At 43.1% G+C, this 20,761-nt stretch overlaps 1 protein-coding gene across 1 annotated transcript in view; it reads left to right on the top strand.

Annotated features, from left to right (window-relative positions):
• The first annotated feature begins 5,935 nt into the window (after positions 1-5,935).
• The window catches only part of LOC139654535 (plectin-like), a 41,954-nt gene continuing 27,128 nt past the window's right edge, over positions 5,936-20,761 (top strand). The window contains exons 1-7 of the mRNA XM_071531632.1: positions 5,936-6,050; positions 8,213-8,274; positions 11,617-11,706; positions 13,849-13,926; positions 14,309-14,401; positions 17,382-17,548; positions 20,536-20,651. Coding sequence (XP_071387733.1) covers positions 5,936-6,050; positions 8,213-8,274; positions 11,617-11,706; positions 13,849-13,926; positions 14,309-14,401; positions 17,382-17,548; positions 20,536-20,651 — 721 coding nt within the window. The remainder of the gene's footprint in view (positions 6,051-8,212; positions 8,275-11,616; positions 11,707-13,848; positions 13,927-14,308; positions 14,402-17,381; positions 17,549-20,535; positions 20,652-20,761) is intronic.

Here is a 20,761-nt window from a genome sequence, read left to right as displayed (position 1 = left end):
AGCCCACAGTTGCCCTTCTGAGAGACAAAGGGAATATGGAGAAATCGCACGCAATCATTGTAATAACTGCATATGAAGTGTGTGTTGCCAACAGTTAGTCTACTTTCGCGTTGAATACATCCCGGGGTCCGTTATGTAATCCCGGGGAAGGCACAGACATTACACCGCCGTGCTAAAATAGAGCCGTCCCGTGTCGCGCTCACACAGTCTCTGTACCCGCCTGGACGGTGTATTTCGGGGATGTCCTTCACAGGCGCATTTCAATGGCAGACATAGCTATTAAGCGCCATGCCCAAAGGCGACGGCAAAGGCGCGTAAAAAATGGAGGAGAGAGCTCCGTTGTTCATTTAACTAAACAAAACAAATGTGGGCCGGGCTTGGGAGACAGTGAAGATTTGACTCTGCAATCTGATACGGTCCCTCGCTTTTTTCACTCCATGTGGCTCGGATAGAGGAGAGGGAAAAGTTTTTCGGGCTTGAGCGCTGCTATCAAAACACGCTTCTCTCAAGAAACGCGAGTTTGGGGGCGTTTTCAAGAAAGTCCGGCGCGCTGCGCACTGCGCGCGGCACAGAGGATGGCCGAGGTGGAAGATACGATGTGCGCAGCTGTGCCGTCTTGGTACGGCGACTTCGACCAGGGCATTATTTACCGACGAACTAATTACATCCATGAGATGAGCTGTGGAGAAGTGGGCTCCCATTTGTACAGCCGAATGTGTTGCGCAGGTAAGCAGGAGGACCGGCCGCTCACCAGCTATCTCCATCTCTCAACGCTTGTAATAGGAGGAGATCAGTTAGGGAAGGGCTGCTGGGTGCTGATGATGATGCTATTAACCTTTTCCATGCTGCACTACAGGATACCGCAAGCTTCGAGGGTCATAATTAGGATGGACTAGTGTTTATGACTAGGCTTCTTCACAAAGTGGGGATCCAGAGGAGAAAAATAGGAATACAGGTTTAGTTTCATTCCTTAGACTTTATCACAGTGATACACCGTATGAGGGTTATCAGTGGTTTCACTCTCCGCACTGTTACTTTATAGATAATAATGTAACTATATAAAGTCAAATTTTCTTTCTTTCATTCTTTCAATTCCTTTGGACAAAATCTAATCAAATGGAGGTCTGTGGTCCAATATGCATATATTTGGGGCCCTTGACTTGAAAATATTAGGGAACAATATTGGATGAAATGATGGCATAAAAAATGTCATCATATCCCTACTGAACTTCTTGACATGATTACTATATTTGCATTTGAATTGAATATCCTCAAGTGTTGGCAAATTATATGACTGAGTACATATTTGCTTTGTCTAGCTCTATGTTTATGAATTTCAGCTATGGGGACTTTTAAACAAAGAGACATTATTGCGTTTGCTGTGACACATTGCCTGATTTCCCCACTAACAGGCCAATAGTACATCTAGAATGCATGCAGGAAGGAAAAATGTTGCACAATATTTTTTTTTTCTTGCAAATTCCTTGAACTAACATCACAGAGTAGCCTGTCTCTCCTAGACATTTTTTTCTAGATCTGGATGCTGCAAGAAAACCTTTGAGAAAAAGTAGGATTTGTATTTTCATCCATGGTCTTATGAATTTGTGTGTTTTGGACATTATTCTCACATTATAACAAGTTATTATTGGATTGCACAAGAGCAGAGAGAGCTGCCCAGCCCTCGCACACCAGAGAGTTTCCATTCACTTTTTCCTCCTAAACTCCCCAGTTCTCCAGAGGTTTTGAGCCAAAGCCACTCATCTATAAATAACATACTTGATGGGCTCACGGCTTCTCTGTGTTTTGGTGTGTTGCCACGGAAACCACTCTCACAAAGCAGTGTTAGCGCAATCGGGAGTGACTGCCCATTAACATGAGTCAACACTGTAGGCCACTGGTGACCTTGGACTTTCTTAACAGTATAGTCACAACTGTGATTAGGAGTCAGACCTAAGACTGTTGCCAGTGATTAGTTAGACAGTGAAGGATTGTAGCGGATTAAATAAATTCAGAGTTTGTAAATAATTCAGATCATTGTGGGTGGCAATGCTTTAATTGATGATTCAGTTTGACCTGTTTGGAATCACTAATCAGTAGCTTGATGATTACTGTAAACAGCTGGAGAGCTTTCCCATGATTTGTAGTGAACCATTTCCAACAGAAGAGGGAGACAAACAGTGTTGATCATTAAGCCAATCTTCTCCTGTTTAATTGGCCTTTGCTGTCACATCTGAAGAGCACATTCCCTCTATTTATTCAATCATAATAGTCTCATAACCACAAGATCGTAAACACAATGTGTGCCTAATCTGTTACATATGGTTTTTTGTATGCATAGTCCCTTAAAAATATACTCGCATCGCATTTTCAAAGGGAACTGGTGTCATGTTTCCCTTTATGCCATGGGCAACTTTGTGGTAAACCATAATGGGCAACAGTACAGTACACAACAAATTGCCTCATTGTTGCTTTAATGACAATGATTTTCAAACTCTCACTTTGTTTTGTTGCTTGTTGTGAGGATTATTGTCTATCTGCATTGGCCAAAAGTCTTTTATCAGACAACTGATGTTTTTAAGAGGAATAAATACCACAGTAATAATAACAGACAGAGTTTTGTCTTCTGTAATAGTGCATATTTTCACGAGGTCTTCATTGCCAGTATCAGTTTGGCTCTGCCCCATAATGCCATTGGGCTTCCATTCCACACCTTGGCCGAGTTGCTCCCTGAACCATCCAAGATTCATTCCACCGTTCCTCCATCATAAATCCAATCAGGACCCGTGGGCCAAATTATACCCGGTGTTTGTTAACATTCCTGTCCTGTGTGGGACTGACATCGCGTGCTGTCACTTGCAGGGAGAGAGAGAAAGGTTGGTGGGTTGGTGGTGTTATCGCAGGAGGCGGCTCCCCCTGTCTGTGTGGAGGGGGGGGGGGGGCGCGCCCTCAACAGGAATGCATAGACGTACATGCTTCTCACGCCAGAACTGTCATCATAAAACTCATATCAGCTCATATACTGCTGGCTTATCTCCTCTTGTTATCTGTAACAGGGAGAAAAAAATCCCCATAGTGCTGCAGTCAGTGTGTTGCACCCAGCCTGCTGCACTCAAAACACACAACAGTGGATGAGAAAGGACTTTTTTTTTGTTTTGCAACAAATAGTGTAATAATTGCTTTATATAATTGTTGTGATCCAAAATGAGATGTTCAGCATGCAGTGGTATCCATGTTTGAAGTCGGCCATCCTTCATCTATCCCTCATTAGTTCTACAGCAGCCTCTAGATTCAATTCTCTTCTACAGTAAATGTTATGCAAACAAACAAAATTAGGTTGTAAATCAAAATGAGTCTTACTCCAATGCCTTGCTGCCTCTCAGTTTTTTAAAAAGAGAACAAATTTAACATTTTCCATGCAATTGTATTGGGTGCAGAACAGCAGTACAAGAGCAGTAACAATGCAGTTGGGAGAGGAAACCACTTGCAAGTGAATGTTTGCAGTTTGTACTTTCCATCTCTTTGGTCCAAGCGTGTCATTTTCTAGATACATTTCACTTTGCTTTTAAGTGATGCTAAATAATCTGCTCTCTATACTTAGCAACCACAAGGCATATCTTTAGGGTCTGGGGTTTCATTAGTAACGTATACATAGCCTTTGGGTTGGGGCATGGTCTCTGGTGGAGGTGTAGTATCAGCAGCTCTCACTACTCCTGTCCCAACAGGCCGCCTCCCTCAGCAGGCATCCCAAGAATCTCTCTCTCTTACACTCTTATGTCAATATCTGCTTGGAAAATGGATGCTCCCCAGGGTGAAAGGTGTTGCAGGTATTTAGGTGCTGCGGGACACATCTGTGGCAAAGTGAAGGTGCTTATCTAAAGCACTGGAGGCCTAGACTTGGACTGTGACCTTGGCTCCTGCAAAAAAAAAAAAAAATTCAGACGCCTTCACTGAAAGCAAAGCCTGTGTTTTGTGTGAAATACTCTGTCTGTGTTTACCAGATATTGTTTGTGCAGATCATCTTGGTGCAGCAGCTGTTTAAAGGGCTTTACTGTAAGATAAAGACGGCAACCTAACAATCCTCCATTGCTTGTGGCACTCGTGCACCGTTCATCCAGTCCACAGACGGACACAATAGCTGCTTTGTGATTCGGCTAATTTGCTGCAGCAGTGCGGTTACTCTAGTAAGACTCGTTGGGAGCCAAGTCTTACTATGTGTCTTTTGTCTGTTTGTCTGTCTGCCTTTTTTTTTTACTCAGAACAGACTCTACAGAAGCTTTTATGTAAGATTTGAAATCCGTCTGAGAGAAAGGTCCAAACCAAATGCTTCAGATAAACCATTCGTCTCACACAATGTTCTCGTTAGAAATCTCAAAATGCCTCTATTCTTTCTCCTGTAGACCCCCCCTCCTCCTTTTCTCTCTTCTGTCTCTCTCTCTCTCTCCATCTCTTATGGAAACAAAGCCCTCAATGGCGGGTTCCCTGTAATCGTGTCCTGACGGAGGAAGAACGGTCATACTCGAGGTTTCCCTGTGATTGTAGCGTGTCGTGAAATGGCTGAGGACGTATTTCCACTGCCTCGCTCTCTCTGTCCCCCCCCACCCCACCCCGGCCTGCTCTCCTCTGTTCAAGAACAGGCCTTTCATTCAGTGTGTGGTGTTTTGTGGCGCGTCCAGCCTCCCCGCCACTCGCCACACACACTTGGAACCCGGTAGCTTGGCCCCGTGGAGTTCAATTAGGGTTAACAGGCACCAGCGGACCGTTTCTGTAAAGCTTCTTCTAAAACGAGATGCTTCCGGATTAGTGACTGTTTTTTCCTTCTGGCAGCTGTTCACTCTCTTTGAAAATGAAATGGCATTTCATACAAAAGTTAGATGCAGTATTTATATTTAAAGTTTAGGACAGCAGGGTATGGAACCATACTTCAACTAGAACGTTTTTCATATCAAGGACCACTAATTTAGTTCATATTAGAGCTACAGACCCCCATTTGATGATATTTTGTCTCAAATCTGAGGAAGTTTAACACTTCATCAGTTTGCTGGGGACCCCCTGGAACCCCTCAAGGACCCCTGGTGGTCCGCGGACCCCACGTTGAGAACCACTGAACTAGAGGACCTGAGTTAACATGTCGGCAAGCGTCGGCCTTGCTGAGGTGTGTTTGAGCAAAACACTGAATCCCTATCAGCTGTGTAGCTGCACCTGACCTCTGACCTCCCTCTGCGGTCGGGGCAAGTGAGAAGAGAATTTTCCTACGGGCACCAACCAATAAAGTATCGCGTTGTCATCTTAGCCAGTTAGCTGATGCTCTTGTCCAGAGTGACTCACAATCAAAGGATAAACTTGAAGCTTATTTCTAAATGCATGGATTATCCTTTAAATTTGCACATGTATTTGGAAATAACTTACACAGAGTTGTGTAACTGTGCTAATTTGCTGCTGGGCTCTCCTTATGTTCTTAGTCTTCCTCCACTGATCAGGCTTGGTGGCACGCTTGGTTTAGGGTTTTGCTTTGTTGGGGTAGGCTGGGTGGGGTGTGGTGGGTGGGGTCAGGGTGTACGGGGCTGGGCCGGGCCCGGAGGAGAATCTTCCCTCTCCCTCCACAGACCACTATGTGGTGAATGACAGGTTCTGACATTGTAGCCTGCAGGCAGGCATTTTGCAAGAGCTGGTGGGGAAAAAAAGAGCAGAGGAAGACAGGGCATAGAGTGTCAGAGACAGCAGACGGAGAAAGGGAGGAAAAAGAGTAAGACTTGTGTGCAGGAACTGAATCAGTGGTTTGAACACTCCCACTTAACTGCAGGCTCCCTCGCTGTGAAGCAGCGTTTTGGACAATAAGAAGTGGAAGTCTCATAAAGTAGGCAGCGTCGTTTCTCAGCCGGCTTCAGAGGCTTCTGTTTGTTTCTCACTGAGTTAGCGCCGCCACAGCAGCCGTGGAATGGCGATGCAGCCGGGCTTCAGGAACTACTCCTCTGACAGTGTGAGTAGTGACGGGGTCTTCATAGAGGACTCCTACTACCAGGGGATGCTCAAGTCCATGGATTACAGGAAAGGTAGAGCTTTGTCATCATCTTTGCTTTTTTTTTTTCAATTTTCTGTGCAGTTAAATTCTCTGTTTGGGATCTATAAGTTCAGTTTTTGGTGAAGGTTGTTTGGTTTCTGCAAGTTGTGGCTTATCTAAATGTTAAATCTGTCACACCAGTTTGAAACTCTTTGTCATTCTGGCATGACCACTGTGTTTGTTTATTAAGTAAAATGATTTGCTCGTTAAAGTGTAAATATGCACGTCCTGTAGAATCTGATTTTGTCTGTGGTCGTCTGCTGCCTCCCTTTTATCAAATGGGCCACACCCCTTAATGTGTCATGGCTTTTCCCCTTTTTATTGGTTAACTATGCTGCCTGCCACCCATATTTAGCAGAGAGAGACTAAACAGAAATCTATCTGAAAGGTCTTGCTTTCATGTAACTTGTTAAGCAGCACAACTTAACTTCTGACTTGAGCAAAGTCCACTCAGAAGAGAAGCCCTTTATCACAATGGAAGGATTAATTGAAAAATAATTGAAATTGCCATAATGGTTACTGTATTTTCTAGTTCATTTTGTCAGTTTAAGGCATTTAAATAGCCTCCCAGATAATATTTTCTAGTGCGAGTGCAGCCTACAAGTCGAGCTGCATGTTGGAGAAAGTATTCAAACTTAACGAATTGTAAGGATTTTCACAAAAATGTTTTGCTTTAAGCACTAAAAACAAGATCATCTAAAGAAATGCTCACAGCTGCAACATTCAGCACAAGACTGACAGTGTGATTTGTCAATGTCCTGCAGCTCTACTGCAAAGAAGAATAATGTACTTGTAGGAGACCTGATATCTCTCACCTCATCTTGAAAGTCTCTTTGACTGACGATGAAAGGCAGCAGCCACAGCTCAGTCTTGCGGCTCCAGGCTACACAAGTCCACCAAACAAAAACATTATTTATAAGAGGGATCAGTATGGTTTGCTTTTCTTTGTCATGTTTTACACTGGATTGAGATTTGGAATGTTAAGTGCAGCCGCCATCTGGCCTTTGATTCTAATTTATCTTAGTTGGAGGAGAAGTGTTTGGTGCAGACAACATAACAGTCTGAAATATGTTGGCGTGTCAACAGGTTTGTTTTTTTCAGGATTTCAGGGTTTTTTGTCCAGAACACTCCTTCATTTCTAGGATTCTGTTAACTGTTAACACGATGCCTTCATGACTTAATGAAATAGTAAAACTCCTCACTTCTCACTGGGTTTTATTTCCACTTCTCTGTTAAGACGACTGTGCTCTGAGGACAGTCACAAGTGTGTATGTGAGTCATCGGCATAATGCCACACTGGAATGGCCGTTGGCACCTCGGGACGTCTTCTTCTTCTTCTTTGGTTGCTTTGTTCCTTCTCCATCTGATCACTTCTTCTCTTACACAACATCTGCTTTGATCTCAGAGCTTATCCAGATATTGCAATCAATCCTTTTCTCATGTCACAGATGAGTAAATCAGGGGCGATGGCTTTAATTCTCCTTGAAGATTTGGAAACAGTTGCATGGCCTCGATTCCAGCCATCACTTGTTTTGATACGTCACTTTACAGGCTGCAGTCTTTGACAAATACCCCCATCACTTATTACAGAGTCACAGGGAGGCGGGGAGAGAGTCCCTCTGGTAGTTAATCTTTCCAGACTTGCTTCCAAACATTGCACAACATACAGTATACCTGCTGGTATGTGATAAAGAGACCAGCAAGAGTCTTTCCCGCATTTAAACAAGTGTTGACAGACTTCTGGTTGGACTAATCAGGCCACGAAATCAAACCCAAAGCTGGGACAGTGTTGCAAGGTGGAACATGTTCTTTTGGAGGTGCTTTCCTTGTCTGCTGAAGATGTCAGAGGTATCCAACATGTTTCCCCCCCTCACAAATATGGCACCTTTCTTTCTTTTGATAGTTTTAGTTGAAACTGGATTTTGGGTCTGGATTTTGTACCTGTTGACATCACATGTTCATCATTGCTTCTCTGGTTTGTAGCCTTGGTCGAAGTTGTTCATGTTCACAAATACTTATTGGATTATCCGTGACTCTAGGAAAAACATATATACATTTTTAAAATTGAGTGATGTTTCCCTGTAGGAGCTCATCAGTGGTACACTTTCTTAAATGGAGCCTCTGCCTTAACCATGTCTCCCTCTGGCTCCACAGATGAACGGGACCGAGTCCAGAAAAAGACTTTCACAAAATGGGTCAACAAACACTTGATGAAGGTAAGATCCCATCGCAACAACACTCACTCATACCAATACTTATTTTCACACCGAATGTAAATGTGCAATTCGGCGAGCAGGTTATAAAACTCAAAGCTTTTCAATGTTCAGTGCCACTGCAGTTTGACATACAGTGCAGCTCAATGGGAAGCAGTGGTGGTAAAGGGAAGGGACTCTGCATGTCCTTAAATGACCCTACAGGCTATGCATCTGCTGAGTCAAATTCTAGTTATTTGCTTTCATATCCCTCCTGTTTACAATACCTTGGATTACGCAAAAAAGTTTACTGAGGAGATACTAGACAATTTAATTTAAAAGAGAGTCACACACTGGAAAAAAGTAGCTTGAAAGCAACGTCAGATGAACTGGAAAGAGAACGCAGAGCAGAATCCATTTTGACGCCCACACCTCTCTCCAAGAAGTGAAATCCTTCAGAAAAGAAACCTAGGTGAAACACATTATCCATACGAGTCGCTTCGCAGCACAATAAAAGACACACATGTTATTTGTGTTAACTGTACACATGTGTGAGAGTGAGTCATGAGCACCTGGTCTCACTTTAGCCGGCTCTCAGGAACAGCGGCATTGACTGCCGGAGCGCCGGAGTGCCGGGCGCGCTCAGGTTTCACATCTGGGCTCCAGACTCTCCGGCCGGCTTCTCGGGGCTCTGCAGTGGAAAAGGAAGAGCCAGGATTGTACTCCTACACTGAGCGTGGGGCCACCCATGCTAAAAATGTCTGTAAGGCAAAGCTTCTCAAGCTTTTTGGCCCATTACCCTTAAAAATTAAACATTTCCTACATATAATTGGCAAACCTCCTGATGTAAGTGTGCATGTGCAGAATGAGACACACGCCAATGATTTTTATTTTTCCTTTTCGGTACGTTTCACTTGATTAATAATGACTGGAAGCCAAGAGGCAGAATCATGTTCGTGACAGATACGATTCGTGAGAGATACGGGGGGTTATAATTTAATTATCTTGCGAGGGTGTGGTCGGTTGCTGTAAGCCGTTTGGAATAAAAGCGTCCAGCAAATGGCATGTGCTAGTTATGTTATGCCCCCTCCCAAGAAGAAAAGAAGAAAATAATGCTCATTTTCTCACTGACACCCATGTATTTTTGAAATTGTATAATAGGGTTATATCAGGTTTCGGGGGCCTGAAGGCAATGAAACTCACTCACATAACAAACTATATAAACATGCAATTCAAGAAAGAAAAAGCGAAACACCAAAATTACAGCTGCGTGTTTTTACCAGACAACAATAAAATAGCCTGTTACTCTCCATATTTAACAGACTCCTCCTGAAGTGCGTTGGCTCGGTCTTACTGCTGTCCTTGTTTTTCGCTCGGGAACTGAAGTGTGCTAAAGTCCGTGTGGAATGTCTCGTATCCTCTGACATCGGCCCCTGGTTTACGGGACTCGGAGGCTTTGTCGTCAGTTGTTATTCCTTTGTCGGGAAATCCCTCTCATTTGGGTCCAGCAGCCGTGCGTGGGTCGCTGCTCCAGAAGCCCCCGAGGCTTTCTGGGCCGATATGGTCACAACAAAGTCATGGGATTGAGCTGTGTGAGGCCGGGCCAGAAACACACTGCCATCTGCTGTCTTACAAATGACTATAGACTGTGGAGAATTAAAAATTAGACTTGTCTTTTATTTAACTTTCATTTTATCTAGGCCAATCCCACTGCGATCAAGACCTGACCCAGAGAGTTGCAGCACATTTAGTCGTGGACAGAAAAACATGCAGAAAAACATGCTGAAAAAACCCCCCAAATACTTTGATTTAGTAGATATTCTTCCATAGTTCCAGTGATACTGTACAACAAAGCGAATGATAAGAAAGAGAAAATGTCCCTCCGTCTTTGTCTACATCTGTCAAATCAAACCAACGTCCATGTCCCTTGTGTTTCTTTCCTCTGTTCCCCTCATACCTCACTACAAGAAGGCGTAGAGTTTTATACCTATCTCTCATCAAACTGTTTCTTCTTTCCATCCTTCATCCTGTCTTCCCATCCTTTCCCATCAGCACTGGAAAGCGGAGGTAGGTGCTGTCTGTGAGCAGAGTGCTGAGTGGACACACACATTCATTTCTGCCTGCATGTCTGTGTTTTTTGGTCTTTTCCCCCCCTCACTCACTTCAACCGGGCTCCTCAGCTTCTAACCTGTCTTGTCTTTTTTCCCCCCGCCATTTTAACACTTTGACACTTTCCTGATTGCTGTTAGAGCCTTTCTGCAGTGCAACAAGCCTTTAGTGTGTGCTATCAAACCATTACAACAGTAAAAAATCTTAGATAAATGTCAGAGGAGTGTCTGTGGATAAGACGTAAAACTGCCAGCCAATACAAAGCAGTTAAAGCCTGTTGGCAATTTTAGGTGTACAAAAAAGACAACTATACTTAAGTTAATGGTTACAAGTCTGAACAGAACCTCAATATTTGACCTAGTTGCGACTGCAGAAGGCAGACAGCAGCCCCATCACTCACTGTGTGTGGTTAGGTCCCTCCTTTTACGTTTGCTTTATTTACTTTTATCAGGTGAGGGTGAAGGAATTCAGCCAAATATGACTGTGCCTAGTGAAATTCCTTGTGTATTATTAATCTTGAGGCTATCAGGTGTCCTGTGGATAAGGTGATGTAATTGCAGTGCTGCGTTTCCTATCATGAATGAGTGCGATAGCTGCGATTCGGCGTGTTACGTGAAGAGTGACTCAAGATATTCAGACTTTTCCTTTTTGATACCGACGGATAATCCAGAGAATTTACAGATTTCAGACATGATGGCTTGACTCAGTTCAGGACTGAACCCTGACTCCATCGGGTTGAATACTCTTGTCCTGGCACAAACAACGGATATTTATTTTATGTGAACTGAGAACTGCAAAAGATCCATCTTAACGAGTCATTTAGTCTCATATTCAGCCTTCAAATCTTATTTTTCTTAAACCAAGAGAAAAATTCTGCCAGTGAGCCAGTGAACTCCAAGCTAAAGAGTGTTTCCAATGCAGTTTCACTTTTTTTTTTTTTTCAATTTTCTAGAAATTAGTGTCAGTATCTTGAAGCAAGTCAGAATAAGGCAGATCACTGCACTGCTATCAAGAAAATGACACCTGACTAGAAAATCCTTGAAACAAGTTGATTTGAGAGTTTAGGACTCACTAATAGACTAAATGACTTGTTAAGATGGAGATTTTTTGACAACCCCTAAATTCAGGTGCATTGACTAAGTGACCTAGTTGTTAGAGAAACCCTCCTTCCTTGCAGGGATCAGGGAGGATCACAGAAACACTCGGGCGCCTTTGTCTGATCCGGTCTCTAAACTGTCTCCCCTCTTCGCTCCTCAGGCCCAGCGGCACATCACCGACCTGTACGAGGACCTCAGAGATGGACACAACCTCATCTCCCTGCTGGAGGTGCTCTCCGGAGAGACGCTGGTGAGTGTCGGTGACCTCTGACCTCCTGATGGTAGGACGTCCGCTGCTGCTATGACCCCCCCCCCCCCCCCCCCCCCCCCCCCTCCTGTCCCAAACCCTGTCTTACTCTCCCCTCTTCCCTCTCCCCCTGTCCTACTGACTTAATTTGCTTCCCTGTTCATCCTACTGTTCAACCTACTTTTCTAATGCACTCAAACTGCTGTAATTGTTAATCTGAGTCTTGTCTAATACTGTTCAGCCCGGTGGATTTCTTGTCACCACTCCTGCATGTGTTGAACTTGAATCTTCAAAGATAATATGTGGATAATTCAGTACATGCTGAAGCTATGCGCACTATTTTACTTCAGTTATCCTAGCACCGGTCTTTTGGGAAACACACCTTTTCGGTGATGTACTTCATAGCCTTAAAACACTAATTTTCATTATTTGCTTCCATCTCTTAACCTTTTTGCACTGACTTGTTTGACCCCTGGTTTTTCCTTTTTATCTAATTCCTGTCTGCTGACCTTTGCCCTGACCTTTCCCCCTTTGCCTCTGCCTTCTTCTCTTGCGATGCTCTTGCTGTGTAGCCGAGGGAACGTGACGTTGTGAGGAACGTGCGGTTGGTGAGTGGCGCCTGGACCGTGGCCAGCCGCCTCCTCGGGCGTGGCATGTGTCACTACCCCAGGTGGCTGCTGGGATGTGCATGATGTCAGTCACACTCCCTGTACTGTCCCTCTCTGTGTCAACATCGTTCGCTCCTTCCATTTTATCGACGAGCCAGCAAAAAGTCTGAAATCTCCTCTTAGGGTCAAGTGTCACGTAAAGAGATAAGGGGTTCGTTAAGTAGCGCTATTACATATTATACAGTTACTGTTTGTTGGAAGTACTTTTTCTGTATATATAGAGTGTGGAGCAGGCGTTTCAGATGAATTTGAAGATTGAATTCTTAGTGAGCAACAAAGAGCAAAAAGGGTAACATTAGTAATATATCATCATTCATTTGATGTAACTCTAAATTCCCGCCCAGTGAAAGTTGTCAACGTCCATCTTAGTCTCATATTCAGCCTTCAAATCTTATTTTTCTTAAACCAAGAGAAAAATTCTGCCAATGAGGTGAGATAACAGGATTTTTCTAGAAATGCGTGTCAGTATGTTGAAGAATAAGGCAGAGCATTGCGCTACTATCAAGAAAATGACACTTTATTCTACAAAATTTAAACATTGGAAACATTGGAAACAAGTGAAATTATCTAACACCATTGGCAGATATTTTCACTTTTAAGAAAATTATGAATTTAGAACTCAATAATAGACTAAATGACTTGTTAAGATGGCGATTTTTTGCAGTTGTCTAGGGTCAAACAAGAGATGCAAGTATTGGGTTCACTCACTGTATTGAAAGCAAAGGGCAAAGTTCCATCACTGCAAGCTAATAATATCTCGACTAATACTGCAGCACAGCTTGTGATTGGCTTAGAGCTTATATAACTTGTAGCACCAATGCATGTAAATGGCCAAAACACACTCCTGAGGTCATTGTGTCCTGTGCACTTCAGCAAACACATAGACATTGCGGATGCTTAGAAAACGCTGCTCGGCCTTCTGGGAAACTGCTTGAATGGATTGTGTACCCGATGAAATAGTGCAGTCATCTCTTTAAGCGTCACACGATCAGTCAGTTGGCGCGGGACAGTGCAAGGCATTTCAGGACAACAGGCACAGGGATTAAAAAAACAAGGGATGTGACTGATGATCTGAAGAATCACTGAGAACTCTAGTTTTATTATTCATCATCATGCATTCACCTTCAACAAACATCTTGGCTGGATCTCCAATGCATTTCAGAGTCATGTGCAGTAGAGCCAGATCCCAGGCGGAGGACTGGCCCGAATGAACTTGTGCTGTGATCACGACACAACCGAATTTGAGTCAGACCCTCAAATTCATTGTGCTCTCATTTTTCGTTTCCAAGACCATGACTGTAAAGACAGAGAGGATGGATGTACTGCTGCTTGTTGTAAATAGGAAAAGGTGTTGTTGTGTGGACATGTGAAACTCTCCTGTCCTCGGTCATGGGGTCTTGCTGTTTTTGCGGACCGTTCAGGCCGTTCAGAGCGTCTTCTCCTCCTGACACTTCCCGTCTCTCTCGTCTTCTTTCAGCCGCGGGAGAAGGGCCGGATGCGGTTCCACAAGCTGCAGAATGTACAGATCGCCCTGGACTTCCTCAAACACAGACAGGTAGGCATCAAGCTGCCAAGGGACGACGGATGAAAATGAGCCCGATCTGAGCTAAATCTGGCATATTTACATTTGGTTTAAATGTTGATTAATATGCACAGTCCCTATTAAATAAAGTATGAGGGGATTATTCATGCATCAATCTCTTTTTATTATAGCAGCATTTTGATTTTAACCGTTTTCTTCCTTGGTGAGTTTTGTTTTGTTTAGTTTCTGTCATTCAATTTTCTTGAGAGATGGTTTTATCTCATCTTCACATCGGCTCAGATTGTATTTTTTTTTCTCCCCTTTCTGTTTTTTAACTCCTTTTTAGCATTTTATCTCTACAACTAAAGTGAAATACACAAACTAAATCAGTTTATCGTTATCCACGTCCTCACAGGTCAAACTGGTCAACATCAGGAATGATGATATCGCAGATGGAAACCCCAAGCTGACCCTGGGGCTGATATGGACCATCATCCTTCACTTCCAGGTAATGTACTGTATGACACACTGTTGGGATCAGTTCACTTTCAGTTCATTTAATTATGGCAGTGGACTTTCATCAAAAATATTTTTTTTGCAATGATCAAATCAAATCTATCAAGAAATCATTAAGAATGAAATCTCTGTCATTATTTTCTGAAACACAGTTTTTGCTTTTTGATTTGCGTGTATTTAAAGTGAGCTGGTATGACAGCTACTTCACACTGTTTATCTTCTAAACTGCACATTACCACTTTATTACATAGACGCTGTTTGAATAACATGCATTTTGTTCAGTTTAACGTTCATTACATTATGATGAATTAGCTTCCGTGTCGTGGTAAAGGAAAATCAGAGCAGTGTTCCTTGTTTGGACTCACTAATCAGCTTCAGTTCAGCCTGATGTTGACACAGCAGTTACAGTGTGAGTCCAGCAGCCAATCGTTTCAAATGGGCTTTATTGAACATTTGGCAGCACTTAAGCTCTTTATACACAACTACCACCACTTCCCCTGCTCTTGAGTGCACAAAGACTAAACAATGAAAAAAAACGATCGATTTTCTCATTTAAATTGGACTTTCAAAGACTTTTTTCAGTTCTTGTGCATCCTGTTCTGTGGTCCTGGGAGGCTCAGCGGGTTGAGTGTGGCACTAAATCTGGCGGGGTCATTTTGGGTCACCGAGGCACTTTTGGAGGAAAGTATCCACAGATTGGGAGAGGCGTGTTTGGATATTCGTTCAGCAGATGGTTTTTTTAGATTATGGAAAAAGAGAGGGAGGACAGGGAGATTCTTTGATGCTATAATGGGTATGATGGTTTTGCTGGGATGTGGATCTGGCATCCCGTCCTTGTCCTGTGTGACTCAGTGATTCCCATGAGAAAGTTGGGAGGAGACGTGGGCGCGACAGCTCGCCACTCACAAACTTTATTAGAAGCAAGAGAAATCATCCTTTTTTTTGACTTACTTTGAGAGCAATAAAAAACTGAATTCAATAGTAAATGACTCATTAAAGTGGACATTTTTCCAGCTGTCCAAGTGCAAAAACTTAAAAACTCTCACCATGTAGACGCGCTTAGTCATCTGGTGGCAATTATTTGTTCAAAACAAAGTCATAACCTCTTTGTGGGGGCACATGGTAGCCAGCATAAACAATGGTGGATTTCCTCTGAGCTCCCCCGGTGCAGCTTCCAGTTTACAGACAAACAGGTGACTGGTTTGAATAATGGGCCTACTGCTGCGTGACAGGGAAGGAGGCAGGAATCTCTCCAGATTTTTTAAAAGTGGACTGGGACTGGGAGGGCGGCGGTCCGGTTTCCACTCGGTTGTCTGAGTCACTTTGTGCCCACGTACATCGCAGTGGGGTTTCCCTTCTGGAGGGGAAACAGATTGAGGGAAGGTTTGTCCTCTTTTTCCCTCCTCCACCCTTTCCTGCAAAAAAACAAAAACAAAACCCTGTAAGAGAAATTATTAGTGCCTCTATGACTCATCAGCGCACCCAAAAACATTGAAAATACTGTTTTGTGGTAATAAAGCCCTGTCTGTTCCAGTATGAGCCAACAAAATTTCTCAACTGCAACACTTCCTCAATGCATCATCTGCACCTAAATATATGGTTTCTTCAGTTTTTGGGCGTTTTTGCTGGGGAACTGAGGAACTGAGATTCTCGTCTCTGGATGCATCACAAGTAATGATATACAGACCAAATACTGTAGCTCAAATAGTGCTTGCAAATAATTTATTTTAGCCTGACTGGAGTCTTCAATGGGTGGGGTTTCCTGCATCAGGACAATTCAAACGGACAAGTCAGCTATCAGGCACAGAAAACTATACTAAACTGACTTTTCAGCAAGTTTCCTGTGATTGTCGCAACTTTCTTAACTGTTTGCATTGTGCTGTGTTGGAAAGCCCCACCCATCTGGTACGTCAAGAAGATAAAAACAAAAACTATAAGGACTTTTCACCACCTGCAAAAGTAGAGGAGTGTAATTTTTATGTCAAGTTCACTAATGTCAACACAGTGTTGGTGTTCACCTTAAAGCACCTCTGTGTTGCTCAAGCCGCCTGTGTATTTAATAGCTTCTTTAAAGAGAAAAAAAATAAATTGCTGAGAGATTTTCAGCAAGATGGTTGGTGTGACTCATAGCTTTGCCTCCCAGCTCTTAAAAAACAGGAATTTGCCTGTGGAGAATCTGCAGCACGAAGACTCCAACATTCGTTTGCAGCTGCCAGAATACTTACAGGAAGATTTGGCTTGGAAGATTTTACCTTCGTAAAAAAAATCAGCAACTCACAGAAGTTTTCACTCATATGATTTCAGTTTCACCCTTTATATAATCATAAAGTATTTTTGTTTTTCTCCAAAACAGTAAGTGTAATGGATTTCATGTGCCCTTCAAATAAAACTGGTGGTGGTTATTTGAGGTTTAGAATGTGACTCATCTCAAGTCTGGAAGAAATCAGCGGGCATACTGGAAAAAGTTTTCCTGCCCCTCAACCAACACTTCATCCTGAATCCTTCATCATGAATATACCAAAGCAGAATTTATGCCACTATGAAAACTACTTTAACCATAAAAACTTATTTAATATGTATACCACTATTTATGGTAGCGTTTCGGAAGAATTGAGCTCTGTTCATGGCTTGTTTTTATTTGTCAACCGCCCTAATGTCAGCTCTTTCCCCCTAAAGTTTCAAGTTTATTTTCCATTTACATAAAAATTAATTGGAATTCTTGATCATGAGCCTCACATCATTCAGGCAAAAAACACATAAGAAACAAGGAAAAAAAAAAAAGAGCAAGGACACATAAAAAACAAGATAAAAATTCTCCTCAAAGTGCAATAAAAGGACAAAGACATAAAAAACAAGATAAAAAGCCTCTGGGTAAAAAAAAGCTGTTTATAAGCCTCTTGTTGAAACCTTAATCGTCTGCTTAATCGTTTGTTCTCTATATCTCTAACGAGTTGCACCTTCCCCCATCCCAGATCTCCGACATTCAGGTGAACGGCCAGTCGGACGACATGACGGCCAAGGAGAAGCTGCTGCTGTGGTCTCAGAGGATGGTGGAGGGATACCACGGCATGCGCTGCGACAACTTCACCACCAGCTGGAGGGACGGCAAGCTCTTCAATGGCATCATACACAAACACAGGTGAGGGGGGGAGTGGCACCAAGATGGCACAGGGTTCAGGGTTCAGGGTTCAGGGTTCAGGGTTCAGGGTTCAGGGTTCGACTCCCACTGCCGCCACCCATGCTGAAATATATGTACTCATGTTTCTGTATGGTGCTCTTGGATGAAAGTGTCCAGCTAATGGCAGTTGTTACGTTTATAATATGTAACAGAGGTGGGGACTCGAGTCACATGACTTGACTTGATGCATGAAAAGAAGACTTGACTTGACTTGGGTTCTGGTGACTTGGGACTTGACTTTGACTTGTTCTTTGATGACTTGAATAGGTTTCTAGAGTCTTGACAAAAGATCTTGTGTTTGTGTAAATGACTTAGATTGAAAGTGATGAGATTTGTTCCAGCAGATGACTGAATTTAAATTTGTATGGAATGATTGAATTTATTGAAGTTGAAACTGATTATAGAAATCAAATGATCTCATGATGCTCCTACCAAATTTTTATCCTATTAAAACCATATTGCATTGAAAAGTCCTAGATATTTAGTTTTCTTTAAGATATTAAATTGATACTGGACTCTTGATTTGTTCTGAACTGACTTCAGTGACTGACTGGTGTTCTACATTTAGATTTGAGACTTGGCATTAATGACATGGACTTGACTCAGACTTGACTTGGTAATCTACATGTAGACTTGGGACTTGACTTGAGACTTGTGCCTCAAGACTTGAGACTGACTGGTCACACCTTTGATATGTTATGATTTGAAAAAAGAAGGGCAAGATGCAGAGCATATAACCCAGATTTGGTTGTACATTAAACTAAACTGAAATTGCAATGATGTTTTGGGTAGAGTGTGATTCAAACTAGGGCCACCCATGCAAAAAAAACATGCACTGCATGTATTAGACCATGACAGAAAGGACTGACCAAGAAAGAATGTGATGGAGACTTGTCGCATTGGCAGATCATGTCGTCAATGGAGATAATTTATTACTGAAAATAACTAGTCCAAAGCATTTTTTGAGCCATGCAGAGGTATTTCAAGGTTTGATAAGCTTGCCTGGACTTGGGATCTTGTAACACCCTAAGACATGAATTTTACAGACTGTAAAAAAGGATTTTTAAGAGTCCACTTTTTTAATTTAGTGCAGGAAGTTCGGAGATAGGAATGCCAGATTCATATTTGAGTCTTAAAGCAGTATGTTGGACTTGTCAGGACAACCAGGAGATCAGTCATCATAAATCATCAAGATAAACGTCAACACTGGCTTGGTAAATGATGTGGACTCCTCAGTTCATTCATTACACTGTACCAATCATTTACACCTAGATTAAAAATGGCATACTTTCTGACATAACACTTGGATCAGTGTCAGCTGAGAAAAGCATTGTATCTGTTGTAAGAGGCCGTGATAGTTTTTTAAGTCTTTGTGTTTGCTCAGACAAACACGCCCTGCAGGATCCCTCACCGCAATACACAAGAAAAACATGTACAGCTCAAGTTGGCATCATTTGATGTGAGGAGAGAGAGTGTCTTTTTTTTTTTTTTGTGGGTGTGGGTGTATCACACTAATTTGAGAATAAGATGCCCTGCAGGTATGTGAAGTGGAGGCTCGGCAGGTTGTAGCAAAACACAGGTACGCTAACCATTCTGCCTTAGATTCTTTCTGGGTGAAGGAAGAGGAGGACGGACAGTTTTAACAGCTTCACAGCTGCAAAGTGCTGCAGCTTTGATTGAAACTGAAATCTGCCTGCACAACAACAGAAGAGGATTTGGACACACGAATTACAGGAATTGCCAATGGACTTGAGCCAGGATGAGATGGTTCTCAATAAGTTACTGTAACTTTGACATTTTTTTTCATGTCTCCTGGATGTGAACTTTTATTAGTTGGTATCTGAGATGTTTTTGCACAGTTAAAAGATCAAAACAAATGTAAATCTTGGGCTCCGCTCCACTCGGAAACCCAGCGACCCTTGGCCGTCGCTACGATGTTGAAGATCAAGAGGAAGTTCCACTCGAAGCGGCGTCTGAACAGCGCCTCCAGCAGCGTGGCGGGCTCCAGCAGCGTGGCGGGCTCCGTCAGCGACCTGGAGGACCGGGTGGTCATGCTGTGCGACGACGTCCCCGCCGAGAGATCCTTCGACTCGGGGCGAGGCTCCCACAGCCCCGAGGCCAGGTCCAGCCGAGGGTCGCAGAGCGGGGAGCAGGACCCGGGACCTGAGCCTCACATCGTTCACCTGAGCCGGGACAGGCTCTCCTACAGACAGGCCTGCTATGTGGAGAGAGAACCAAGCCGGGGCCACGGAGAATACTACATACAGAGAGTGGTGCAAGTGTATGAGCGGTTTCTAAAAAGTGTTTGGGATAAGCTTTCTTAACTGTGTATGACTTCTATTCTAAGTCTTCAAAGTTATATCTGTTGTACCTCGTCTTCTGATATCTTTCTGGGCATGAGATGCATTTTACTTTATTTTTTATTACAGCCAAGGTATTCCCTTACCTGTGATCAGCATCCCCTTAAGAGTTATGAGATGCTCTGTGCTTGTATCTGCACGCTATTTGACTGCAATTACCTTCTTGGCAGTGTGCGAGGAAAGTCTGTTTTCTCTGTGTATAAAATGAAAGGGGAATTTTAAGCTTGTCTGGTAGTGAATGCTCTTGTTTTTGCCTGCCCAGTCTGTTATCACGCTCTCTCTTGGAGAGGCAAACTGCTCATGATCAAACTGCCTCTAGCAACATCTAATAGGAGTGAAAATGATCGCTGGAAGGTGAAAAATTAAAATAAATCATGTAATCACAGACTCAGAAGTAGGGGAAAATACCAGATGATAATTGATGAGATGAGTATCTTTATCACTGACATTTTCGACCTTCATACTCATTTTTCCCCGATGTTGAGGTAAAAAAAATCCTTAATCTGACTCCTCTCTGAAGGTGATTGACAGACACAGTAATTACAGAGTAATTACCCACTTCCACTGACTGTTTTCTTCTGTCCCCAGGCCCACTCTGATTGATATGAGTAAGGTGTACCGGCAGACCAACCAGGAGAACCTGGAGCAGGCCTTCAGTGTGGCAGAGAGAGACCTGGGTGTCACCAGACTGCTGGACCCCGAGGGTGAGGAGGCGCATCGAGCACTTTCACTGCCACCCTGAATAATTTACTGTTACCTGGGAATACTTGAGTCTGCAGGCATTCTCTTTTCCAGCAGCAACCTGCTTCACACT

Source organism: Centroberyx affinis, unplaced genomic scaffold (genome assembly GCF_046629955.1).
Source record: "Centroberyx affinis isolate AG114_WGS23_722 - 3 ecotype Tasmania unplaced genomic scaffold, CSIRO-AGI_Caff_v1 ptg000144l_1, whole genome shotgun sequence".
Taxonomy (NCBI): domain Eukaryota; kingdom Metazoa; phylum Chordata; class Actinopteri; order Beryciformes; family Berycidae; genus Centroberyx; species Centroberyx affinis.
The sequence above is the reverse complement of the archived record's forward strand: the minus strand, read 5'-3'. Positions and strand labels throughout refer to the sequence as shown.